Here is a 13,577-nt window from a genome sequence, read left to right as displayed (position 1 = left end):
TCAAAAAACTTAAAAGTAATTTATAAGGATTAAACAATTCTAACAATACTTAAAAGTATGTAATTCCCATTTTATAAGAATAAACAATTATCAAGAGAGCTAGGCAAGAGGACTCCAAATTGTCCATTTCTAGTGTAACATTATATCTGATCCTAAAAAGATTTTGACACTAGATGGCTAAAGCCTTTCTCTAGGTAATTATCTGTGACCCTATATATAAATCAAAGGGAAAAGCCTAGAGCAGGGTTATTCTGGGCTCTTTCACATCTTCTAAAGAGTTCTCATCCTGCTAGCACCTCTAGGCAAATGAATAAGCCTAAGGCAGCAAAAACAGGAGAGTATTTCTAAACTCCCTTCACAGCACAAACTAGTTGATTGCTTTTTGATTGTCCTCTGGTTTCCTGATAATCTTGGATGATGTCATATGCTATGGGATAGCCATTTTCTAACTTTGGAACCTCAGCTGTAAAAATGTCCTGTTCTCAAAGGTTTGTTAAGATTAGGTATAAAAATGTATGTGAAATACTCTGCAACATTAAATCACTATATAAATGAATTAAATTTATGGTTAAGTGCTTAATTCATTGTGCTTCCTCAGATTTCCTCATTCCTTTTTGCCTATTGTATAAAGTAACTAGTAAGTTTTTAAAGAATTTAAGCAATATAGGTAGTTTTTAGAAATCAAAAAAATAAAAAACAAGTACCTATTGTGCCAAGATAACTATTATATCTGAGATTTTTTTCATACAAATATAACTTTAGAAATATGTATATCTAATAACTATATACTTTACATGTATAAAAGAATATCATTCAATGTTAGTGCCTGTACAATTTTTAGTAATATTTAAATACAAATAATGCATAGGAAAACTCACAGAAACCAGGATTTGACCAGAATGCAATAAAAAAATACAACAAAAAATAGTTATTTTAAAAGTATTTTTAAAATGAAGTTTTTCAAAATCAGTTATATTTTTCATCTAAATTTTATGAAATAATACATGTGAAATACTTTATAAGTGGTAAAGTTTATAAAGTATATATGCAACTATTATATATAAAATACTAAACTCATTAAAATAATGAAATTACTTAAGAAAAATTTACTTATTTTCACTCTTGTTCTTTAACAGAAAAACTTGAGCTATAACCGAGAAAAACTTCAAAATATATTAAATTATAAATACAGAAAGATCAAAATGATATGTAAACAAGACTGCCCATTTTTGGAAATGCTGTGATGTTTGTTCTTCATTTATCTTTCCAGCTCACACTATCTCAGAGAAAATCTGTTTCTTTAGCCTCTAAATTTAAAAATTATAATGCTTACTAGTAGAATAAAACTATATATTTTAAGTAAACTTTCTATTCAATTTCTTTTTAGTCCAATTATCTAAATTTATGGAATAGATACAGAACTTGGAACAGGCATATATAGTTCCAAGTTTTAACAAATTCTTAATCTAGACAAATAAAATTATTAAAATGCAAGCTGCTAAATGTGGTCTTAAAGTGGATATGGCTTAAAAGAACAAACTCCAAAAATTTTCCAAAAGAAGTAATATTAACCCTTCAACTTATAATGTCAAAATTAAGTTTTTGTTTCAAGTAAAAAGAATTAGAAAGAAAAGGACAACTGTACCAAACAGAAAAATCTGAATAAATAAAACTAGATTTTCTATGATCATAGTACAAAATGATAAATACTTTAGGAGAAAAATCTCTTCTATGTTAATACTTGTACATATTAAGAGTTTCCCACTTATACTTGCTTGTATGTATCATTCTCAATTGGTAGTAGATCATATGCCATTGCTTGGAAGGTTAGTTCATGAAGTACAGTGGACACTGGGTCAAAGCCACGATCAATTATTAAGAGCTGAGAATGAGTTTTACCCTGTAATAACAAGATAAAATTGTCTTATGAAATAGCATTTGGGGGTGTGAATATACATTCAATATCTCAGGAAACAAAGTGCCCTTTCTATCTTGCTCTTACCCAAAATCTCTAAAACTCTGAAGTCTCTCAATAGTTTCCCTAGAAAAAGATAAACCAAAAGGAAATACCCTATGGAAAAAATAGCAATCAGGGCGGCAACATGACAAAAGCTTGATTTAAAATGGAAATTAAATAATTAAGGAATTTCAAAGCAATCCCAGAACTGAACACCTATCAGATCTCTTTCCTTCTGTAAACACTATCACAACATACTATCACATACTATCACAACATTTCTAAATTCATTTTATCACTGGATTCTGATATAGCTGAAGCAAACCAAAATGCTTTATAATCAAAATTTTTTTTGACTGTCCTTTGGTTTCCTGATCAACTGGGATGATGTGATATGCTATGCGATAGTAGGCGAGGGATAACCACTTTTCTAACTTTGGAATTCACACACTTATCCCTTTGAACATCTGCTATAAAAGTGCCTGAAAAGTTTGTTAAGTATAAAAATGTATATAAAATACGCTGCAACATTAAATCACTACATAAATGACTTTATATAAATCACAGCAGACTTTTTATTAATCATGAAGAAATTCAATTTACTAGAGAGGTAAATGAGCAACAGACTAAGAGAACCTCAAAGATTAGAATTACTTTATATACTTCACTTAAGAAAAATAACCCAAATTCTTTGGAATGAATTACTTTATATTCTTTCCCCTTTTTAAACTATAATTTTTAAGTCTGGGCCCTTTAGGACCTTTTCTGCAATAATTCCATTTATTCATTTTTCTATGAATCCATACACTCAATGATTGAATTCCATGTTCTAGTTAACCTCTGAGACATGATGATTTCTATAAGGCATAGTCAAGGTCAGGAGACTATAAATCCAATGATTGCAAAGACCACAACTTAATTAATTTTTTTGTTTCTCAATGCTTAGTACAATACTTTGCAGATAGTACTTTGCAATATTTGTTGAACTGAACTCAAAAAAATAAACATGTTTTTCCACTCATGTGACTTAAATGTTTTTTAAGTGCTCCAGTTTCTAGCCACTACAAACATTTTGGCACATACAGGTCTCTTTCCCCTCTTTAGTATTTCTTTGGGGTATAAGCCCAGTAGCAGCACTGCTGAATCAAAGGGTATGCACAGTTTAATAACTTTTTGGGCATAGTTCCAAATTGCTCTCCAGAATGGCCGGATTCTTTCACAACTCCACCAACAATGTATTAGTGTCCCAGTTTTCCCACATCCCCTCCAACATTCATCATAGTATAGTTTTTCTTTAATATGAACCTTAAGTCCTTGAACCAAAGTAAGAGAATCAAAGTTCTCTTAATATCTGCTTATCAAAAAATAAATTGGCCTATGTTATATTAAAAAATAATCAGGAATTAAAGGAGGGTCAGAAAAATAAGTCTAAATTATACTTTTTGAAAAGAAACAGGTAGTAGGGGAGCAGGTAGGTAGCACAATGGATAGAACAATGGCCCTGGAGTCAGGAGCCCCTGAATTCAAATCCAGTCTCAGACACTTGATACTTATTAGTTATGTGACCTTGGGCAAGTCACTTAATCCTGCCATAATAGAAAAAAAAGTTTTCATTTCACCATCAGAAATATGAGAAAGAAAGAGACAGACAGACACACAGAGAGAGAGAGAAGAAAAAGCTTTCAAGAATTTACAGTAGTAACGTAAACTGGGTTAAACAGGCATTGCTTCATTACTTCAAATCTGTGACTATTTTTCTAATTATATTCATTTAAAAATACATCAAATTATATTTGATTCCTTTAAAAAACAGACTATTAAAATAGACATAAAAGGCTATTTAATTTTCATTTTATACCTTTATTTGGCTTTTTTCATCAATCTTGTAGTAGTTTTCAAGTTTTTTTTCAACGAGTTCAGCAAGTTTTCTTGAATTATCTAAAGGTTTGCTATAAAAATGGGAAAATGTTTAAACAAAATTTAAAATTTCCTGTACAAAACAAAATTATAACATTTTATAACATCTTAATTGTCAAATTAAAAATTACCTGAAAAGGCACCTTTTTAAGTCATTCTTGTGAGAAGAAAAATGGACAGTACTAGACTGGGAGGCAGGAAGACCCAGGTTCCAATTCTTACCGATAATTTTTGGCTGGGTTTATCTTACAGATTTGTGGAAATCACAAGAGTTAATGAGTGAAAAAGCTAAATTAATGTTATCATAGTGATGATTAAAAATATGAAAAATCACTCTCTCTTACCAAAATTACCAAACATTCAGTCTAAATGTTTATTTTAAACTCAATGATATAAATTTATATTTTTAGATCCCAAGCTAAATTTTTCCAAGTAATTCTTCCCTCAATATTCCAGCCTTATAAATAACATGACCTTATTCTTGCTAGGGCTTCTAAAGACTATGTTCTAGACACACTTACCTGCTTGATGCTCTTCATAATATAATATTGCCTTATTCCATATTCCACTTCCAGGCACTTTGCATAGGTTTGCTCTCTCTCCCTAAAATGTTCTCTTCCTGACCAGTACTTTTTGGAATCCCTAACTATTGGTACTAGACAAAAGTTAAGTACATTCTAGTACAATCCTGTCCAAATTCTGAATTTGCAGAGTTGGAATTAATGAGTTTTCAACAAACTTTCTTCTTTATAGCCTTTACAATAACAGAGACACTTGAGAAACTTTTACATGACCCCATCTCAAATCTGAGTCAAAGTGTTTCTGGTAGTATTCATGAAAGTACAGTGCTAAGTGCACATATCGTGTGTTCAGAACCAAAGCTGCAGTTAATTGTGCAATGCAACACAGGCAAGCACTTCCAGAAACATCTTATATTCATTATGCATTTGATTTTGAATTAATTTTTGGTCAGTGAGTTCACAAACTTTTACTATTGCCAAATTTTTCATGACCCCCATATTCAGCTACGTGACATCATATGAGATTGCAACCCACAGTTTAAGAAGCTTTGGCCTAGACAGGTCAAACGAATTGCCCATAATTACATAGCTAAGACATGAATCCATATTTTATTGGGTCTAACTAAGTCTAGCTCTTTATCTACTGTACCATACTGTTTCTTGGCTAGGAAGTAATGCTTTTTAATTTTGAAGTTTAAAACAGCAAATAAGTTAAATTAGTTATAATGGCAAAAATATTGGATACTCCCCATCTCTGAAAGCTAATCAAAATCTTTTTCCATTTAAAAGGTTAAAATCTAGATATAATGTCTAATTCAAGCCATAAAGCTCAGCAATAAGTTTTAAATATTTTTAAATGTTTATAATGCAGCCAAATAATTCCAAGTCTTTTAAGTTCCTCATCTGGAAAATGAGGCTGGACTAGATAATTTCTAAAATACTTTACACAACTCTAAATCTGAGACCTTACACAGTATAAATTTATGCTTTTAATTTCTGAGACTGACTTTACTTTAGGTAAACTATAATGACTTAATGTGTATTTATTCAAACCAGAAAAATCACATAACAGAAATTATGCTCTACTGACTTTTTTAGATGTCAACAAGTAATAACACAACTTATTATAGATAATTATTATTTAGTGTTTTACCTTTTATACCTGACTCCAGGATTTTCATCCAAAGTGGCACACACAGTAACTATCTGCTCAGCCATGGCTTCCATAATGCCATTTTTCCCATCTGCACTCCCTGTATCTGGACTGTAACAATAATAGAATGCATCGGGTACATCAAGAGTAAATACCTAAATAAGAAAAAATAAAATATGGCAATTTAGAAATTTAAATACATTTACACCAGTGGTTATGATTTAGATGAGGAAAATATATCAAGAAACATACATTAAAAAAAAAAAAAAAAACTCTCATGGCTAAATAAGCTCGGTTTCCTGATACAATTGTGTCTTTACCTCAATCATATCCCATTTTCTCTGTTATCTTGGTTCATCCTCTTTTTCTTTTCTTACTCTCCTTTCCTGATAGTCTACCTCTCTCCAAGTCTTGTCTCTTATACAGAATGTATTGCATGCTTTTCACTACCTGCATAATAAATGGAGGAATCTAAAGTAGTCAAACTAGTAAATTGGCTAATATTAGGCAAAGAAAAATACACAGCAAAACCAAATTCTCTCAAAATTCAAAATCTTAACTCAATCTTAACTTAATCTTAACTCACTTTGGAAATTAATTACTCCACATATAGTAATTTAAAATCATTAGCTGATACTCTTCATTTGTTTAATATTCTTCAGTATTTCATATAAAAAATATAAACAATTATATTACCAATAATTAATCTCTTAATCATTCAAAATAATTCAAATATCTAAAGGTCTAGTATAGACAAAGGTTAGGAGTTAGGGGTAAGACAGAAAGAACATGGACCAGAATGGCCTAGAACCAGTAGTAGGCTTTGTAGTCTCATATCATAAGATATGGTTAATCAGATATGAGAAGGAAGTCATCTCAGTTAGAAAAAATGATATGAGCAAGGGATAAAATGTGGAATGAAGAAAGTATGTTCTGAGAATGGTGAACAGATTGGGCTGACTGGAATGGAATTTTTTTTTTTTCCTTAAGAAACAGAATATCAGGTCAGCTAGGTAAGATGAAAACAGAGTATGAAAGATTTTGAATTTGAGGTTCAGGAACTTAGATTTTATCCTGTAGGGTTAGACCATTGTTTCTGTGGGAGAATATTTTATGACCACTTTGGTGGAGGCTTTCAGAACAGTTAATTGAGGATTGTCTGTATTTCTTGAATAGTTATTGCTTACAAAACAATATATCAAATTTTGAAATATTAAAGAAGACTATTTGAAATTCCTAAGGGTAGGAAATTATTACACTGATGTCTTATTTTTAAGAGGCTAATTGAGTAGTACATTATAGAAAGGACTGAAAGGCAGAGGAATTAGAGACAGAAAACCAGCCAAGTAATGGGAATAGTTCAGAAAGTTCAGAAATGAGACCCTGAAGGTGAGAACTGGGGTTGTAACAGTGGAAATGAAAACAGAGGTATGTGAATGGCTATTTGGAGGTAGTGACTGAAAAGGAGATTAAGTGTCAAAAATGTCTTCCAAATTTCAAGCTTGGGGGTTAGGGAAATAATAGTTCACTTTATGGAAATGGAAATTGGGAGGAATCGGAAAGGGGATGTGAGCTTGAGGAAAGCAGATTATTAATTTGATTTTATATATGTTGAATGAAGAAAGCATGTCTTATTCAAATAGACTAAGTATATTAATATTAAGTATTATCCAAAAAGACTAAGTCTAGTCTGAATTAGTTAAATCTTACAGAATATTTTTTAAAGAAATGTAGTTTTATTGCTTTGGAGTCTGTAAAATAATTTGAACTAGATAGGATACAAAACGTTTTCCAGTGGAAACTTATAGGGAAATTATTTTAATGAATAAATGAAACTGACTTATAATTAGCATTTGCTTAAAACAAGCAAATGAGTACTTCATATATCAATTTCATCATCTATCTCAATGTTTTTAGCTTTACTGAAATTAGCACAATTCCTACACTAGTGAGATTAAAGTACTCATGACTACTGCACTCTAGAATTCAACAACATAATGTGTATCTGTTATATACAGGGAAACACATAGAAATTAGTACTATGTTAATTGAAAGAGACAGAAATGGTAAGGGAAAAGATCAGTGAGGTATTGATATCATATACAAATTTGAATTTTTACACATTAAAAACTTTTTGTCTAAATCCCTGAAGTTATAAAGGAATTGATTCTTGACTTCTGAGGAATTCCTACATGGGGGAATTCACCATTCGATTAAAAGTTCTTTAAAGTTGAAGCTGTTAACTTCTCCTAGTCAAATAGTGTTTTACAAAAAAGTAGACACTCAACAAGTGTGGTATAATAAATTCTTTCCTACAGGATGATAAGCAACCTTTTTTGTTATATATCTTATATTAATATAATTCTTCCTTCATATTTCAAATAGTTTGCTAATATAAATTTTCTTCCAATAAATGTTTAAAAATAGCTCTTTAGTTTATAAAAAGGACTTTATTTGTATAATTAAGGTGTTTTTCATGAGAAAGGTTAATAAATTTTAAGAGGAAAACTCTTTAATATTTCAAAATTTGATATATTATTTTGTAAGCAATAGCTATTCAAAAAATACAGACAATACTCAATTAACTGTTCTAAAAGTCTCCACCAAAGTGGATCATAAAACATTCTCCCACAGAAACAATGTTTTATATATATATATATATATATATATATATAGTGGCTACATTCCTGGGACAATCCAAAAATATCTCATTTATGATGTATGTTTTCTCTTCCCTAAGATCTTGTACAAAAAATTGCAAATGAGGACTGGAAATTTTGAAATATATCTCTGAAATATAGAGAAAGGATATTTTTTAATCACTTTATTCAAGGCAGAATAGGGAAAAATGAAACTGGCTATTTGTGAGCTAGAGAGAGTTCTAAAATACAGCAATGAGGAATATGAAACTACAAATCAGGAAGTAGAAAAAGCAACTTGGAGGTTTACCTTCCCTTTCTCTGCCAGTTCTGATACCTCAGATCTAAAATCCTGTGCTCATTTTGGGGCAGCTGGGGGGTGAGGTAAAAGAGGTGGCGCAAGATAAAAGTAAGAATGCAGTCCAAAGTAGAAGAAAGAGAGGAGGGTTCTGAAGTGATTGCTGGTACATAAGAAACATTAATTACAAGTTTTATAAATCATGACTTCACATATATAAAAGCAGAAAGTGACTTGCAACAGAAATCAAATGTCAGGCTGTCAACCTGAGTCATTTTTAAATTTCTTCAAACTAGCTAACACAGAGGATGGAACCCTGAGCCCACTGCCAAGAAGATCTAAATTCAAATCTGATCTCAGTCACTTACTGGTTGAGTGATCCTGGGAAAGTCACTTAATCTATTTGCCTCTGTGAGACTAGCAACTACTTTCTAAAGTTGTGAAAATCAAATGAAATAATAATTAAAATCATTTAACACAGTGCCTGGTCCACAATAAGCACAGCATAAATGTTAACCATGATCCTTATTCTCATCCTCATCATCACTATCATTAGCCACTTGTAGAATTTAACAATGAGGCTTTGATTTAGTCTTCTATGAATGAAATGAATCTTCTTCTATTATCAAAATGCACCTTTCTGTTTAAATTCCACATTATTTTTAAAAGTTCATCTGCATCTCTAATATTTATATACTACAGTTAAGGAAAAAATTGCTACAGTTGATTTTTGGAGAACATACTCTTCAAATTTTGTATTTAAAAAAAATAAAGAGAGGCGATGTGGTTTGGTGAGTAAAGAACAACCTTATCTCAAGCATCAAAACTACTTGAGTTCAAGTTTCACTTCTAACACCTATTGGTTGTGTGAAGTTGGGCAAATGACCTAATCTTAATGCTCCAGGAAGCTAAGACGAGTAAAAAAAAAGATTCAAAGTTAGAGAAACTGTGCTGATCTGATCTCCATTACTAGAGGAAGTTCCTCATATCAATGAAGTCATAGGTGAAGTTTTTATTCCTAGTCTCACATTTTAAAAAACTGAAATATTACTTATAAAACAATAAAATCTTGAAAGAGAAGTTTCTCTTCTAGGATGTTCCTAATTCCCTGAAATAGTGATTCTTCCTAACTCCAAGTCTGAATAACAAGGATTAAACTAAATTCTGCAAGAATCTAAAATCTAAAATCAGAACAAAACACCAACTCATCTATATAAGAGACCCATGGCAGAATAAAATAAAACTTATTATTAATATTTATTGTTAACAAATATTATTAAACAATTATTAACACTTAGCTCTGTCTGCATATTAAATTACAATATGACTAATTAACAATTATGCTAAAAATTTGAATGAGATTCTAGTTACAAAGATATTAATATTTATTCTTACATATAGACATAGGTTCTTAACAAGAAATGCTTATTTAGAATATCATCTACAAAATGACTGCAAATCACTTAAATTTCTTAAATGAGATTGGATGTGATCTAACCTTTATGGAACCTGGTAACTGAAATGTAACCATCATTTTTCATTCTTAGTGCCTTGATCCAATTTAAATTTCATTCTTTTACCTTTGTATAGAGTATTATGTTTTAATCTCATTCAAATTCAAGTGTATGGACTTAATATTTTCACATATAAATTCATGAAATGAGTTCAAAAAATCATTCAAAACTAAAGAAAATAAATATGGAAAGCTTACTTGAGACTCAAGTGGAAAGAAAGATATATTTATCTCTTTACATCTTCTTATTGACTTAGAACAGGAAGACTTAATTTTGTTAAACAGACTGTCAGGGCAAACTGAAAGATAAAGATTAAAACATATAAGCCATCTAATCTTTTCTACCAAATATTATTAATTCAATACTTTAAATCACTTTGATAGTGGTAAAAATGTTTTTTTCTCCTCATATTCAAATTTTAAAAGACAAATCTCTGAAAGAAATAAGGCTTGAGTTTAGTCATTCCTCATTTTACAGAATAAATTCCAATCAAAAAGGTTGTGAAATAAATCCTACTTTTTGCAAGTCCCATAACCATATGAAGAGATATTTCCTAGAGTGGATAAGATAGATAGTTTCTATTTTCAGATTACATAGTAGTGCTTTACAACAAGTCCCAAAATACTGAATCTCTTTAAGGACAACTCTGTTGTTATTTAATGATTTACAAAAGTACAACTAACTATATGAGTTTTAAGAGTGTAACTCAATAAATAAAGTGTATGAATACAAATAATTAAATGATCTGTTTGAAAATCACTTTATGATGAGCTATATGAGTAGTCTAATAGAGTTCAAACTAACAATATGCAAAGATAAAATCAAGTAAATAGCATTTTTTTATCTAGACTATGATATGCCGTTCGATGGCTAGCCATCCATTGGCTAGCCAATGAATTGGTATAAGTGCATATACCTGGATAGACACTACAGATGGATGATGAATTGCAGTTGGCTTTGACTAGCTCTCTACTTCTCTAGTTTCATTTGCTAGATCTTTCTTTCATTTTATAATTTATTGGAGGGGAGACAATGCTGGTCATATTTAACAACTTTTAAGTATAAAATTTTAAATGTATGAACAGCAAATTAAATGCAACTTTGATTATAACACATTAACATATATCTTCAAAAAAGTTTACTTACAATCAGTGAAGTATATATATGCTGCTTTATATTTGCCTTCTGATTTACTTGAGAAATCACGTAAAAAACAATCTACAGACTTAAAAAAAAAAAAAAGCTTGATTAGGAGGTGATTATGTCATTAAATATTAATGAAATGCTAATTCAATTTCTATTGTCTAGCTATAGTTGACATATATGAAGAACCACTTACTGCATGTATAGTAAGACAAGAAATTTTGTAGTTTACGTGGCTTTCAGCAAAGCAACTTTACCATTTAGAGAAACTTTTTATTCAAATTTACTTCTCATTTAAATCATAATGCCAGGAAACTAGGATACCCAAAGCATGAAATACATAAAATAGATAACTTAAAAATGACACAAGAATTCATGAACTGATCATTGTACTCATACCAGTAATAGGAATACTATTAAGCAGATGGACAAAGACTTAGGAAATAATTCTAAAGATTTTCCCAAGGAGTATGAGATTTCCATCCAAGAACATCTGTCATTTATGTAATAATACAATCTTAACAATTTTCTGTCACAGATATTGAAGAAATAAAAACAAATCAAATTTTCAGAAAAATTCCTGGATTACCTTTTACAAAAATCATTAATTTGGAAAAGCACTAATGTAAGGATTCTTAACCTTTAAGGGGTTCGTGGATAGATTTCAGAAAGTCCATCATTTAGATAGGGAAAAAAATCTATATTTCAATATAATTGGTTTCCTTTGTAGTTTTTTGCATTTTATTTCACTAATTTAAAAATATTATTCTGAAAAATAGTCCACAATTTTTACCAGACTACCAAAGAGATCCATGATATTAAAAAGTTTAAAAAAAAATTGCATCATGGATCTTTTAAAAAAGAAGTAGCAGAAGGCAAATATCTTTAACACTTAAAGGTACTAACTTTCCATGCTACTGCAATAGGATATGTGGAGCAACAGGTACCCATATCAGATGGTAGAAAAGGTTCCGCTAATAAAATAAGCAAATAAAGAATCAGGAAAATGAATGTTTTTAAACTTCAAGATTAAGAAACCATCCACATTAATGATTAGAAAAATATGGACACAAAACCCAAAACAAAATGAAAAACAACAACAACAACAAAAAAAAACACCCTAACACAAAAATGTTACTTTGCTTTTATTCAAAAATTGGAGGATCATCGCACCCCCCCAAAAAAAACAGAAAAGTAAATAAAGATATTAATTTACTAATAGATGGCTCCAATTATGCAAAAGCAATGAAGAAAAAAAAAGAACATACTCAAAATCAGCAGAAAAACTGTACAGAGGTTGGGAGAGGAGGAAAATTTCTAAATATTTACTATTTCAGATAAATAAAACCTATCTTGTAGATTGTAAATATTTGTAGATTGTAAGAATTAAATTGTACTTTAATTTTTAAACTTTAAAATTACTCTCAAATTTTATTTATCAGCAATTCTGAGTTGATAAAAATATTGTTAACTTGAGATCATTGATCACAGAATCATAAGATTTAGAATTCTAAGGGACCTTAGAGACCATCTAATTCAGTCCCTTCAATCTACATATGAGAAAACCTTGAGGCTCAGAGAAATTAAGTGAGTTTTGTTGGGTTACACAGCTACTATGTGTCATGAGCAGGATTAGAATCCATTTCTTCCTGATAACCACTAAGCCTCATTTCTCTATAGGGAACTATCAAATTTTTTCACTAATCTAATGAATAACTATGTACATCTATATATAAACACAGATAGAAAGTGGCACTGTAATAAATTGCTAATAAAATGTTCCTAGAGCACCAAGGTTATATTATTTCAAAAGCTCTCTCCAGTACCCAGTAGGTTTTTTTTTTTTAAATCACATCATTTGCATTTAATCAGAACTAATTCATAAAAATGTACTGAAATTTCATCAATACTGGCATCTCTCTGTGAAGAACTTTCTCTATCAACACAGATTAATAGCTGCTCTGCAAATGACTGTCTTAGAAAGCTACTATAGGCACTGAGAGGTTAAGTGACTTATTTGCCCAGGATCACACAGATGAACTTGAGCAGAGGTCTTGCTCAGGTCTTGACTCTGGGCTAGCTTTCTGTTCACTATACCAGGTGCAACAGACATTAATATCTGCTAAGAGATATTGGGGAATGGGCCAGGCCAGCCCTGCTTCACATCCCAGCAGGACCTCTGAGTTATTGGACAGAACCACCATGACTAACTCAGGAATCAGTAATTTGTCATCTGGTAAAAATCACTGGAAATCTATGCCAGAGCCTCCTTTTCTCCTATTAGTGAGTTCCAGTTAGGGATCTCCATTTTTGAGGACACATGCTTTCTATGCTTCCCAGATATTCTTTTATTTTAAAACTTTGCCACCACTCTTTTCAGCTTCTTCTGCTTTTCTTCCCCCATTAGAATGTAAGTAAGCTCTTTCAAGGCAGGA

The 13,577-nt window shown here is 30.6% G+C and overlaps 1 protein-coding gene across 1 annotated transcript in view; it reads right to left on the bottom strand.

Moving 5' to 3' along the window:
• The window catches only part of STXBP3 (syntaxin binding protein 3), a 55,059-nt gene that overhangs the window by 18,324 nt on the left and 23,158 nt on the right, over window positions 1–13,577 (bottom strand). Inside the window, exons 5-9 of the mRNA XM_074262856.1 lie at window positions 11,146–11,224; window positions 10,197–10,297; window positions 5,549–5,703; window positions 3,816–3,906; window positions 1,776–1,900 (exon numbers count right to left, since the gene is read on the bottom strand). Of these exons, the coding sequence (XP_074118957.1) occupies window positions 1,776–1,900; window positions 3,816–3,906; window positions 5,549–5,703; window positions 10,197–10,297; window positions 11,146–11,224 (551 nt within the window). The remainder of the gene's footprint in view (window positions 1–1,775; window positions 1,901–3,815; window positions 3,907–5,548; window positions 5,704–10,196; window positions 10,298–11,145; window positions 11,225–13,577) is intronic.

This window comes from Sminthopsis crassicaudata, chromosome 4 (assembly GCF_048593235.1).
Source record: "Sminthopsis crassicaudata isolate SCR6 chromosome 4, ASM4859323v1, whole genome shotgun sequence".
NCBI lineage: Eukaryota > Metazoa > Chordata > Mammalia > Dasyuromorphia > Dasyuridae > Sminthopsis > Sminthopsis crassicaudata.
Note: the sequence above shows the minus strand (reverse complement) of the source record. Positions and strands in the feature narration are given on the sequence as shown.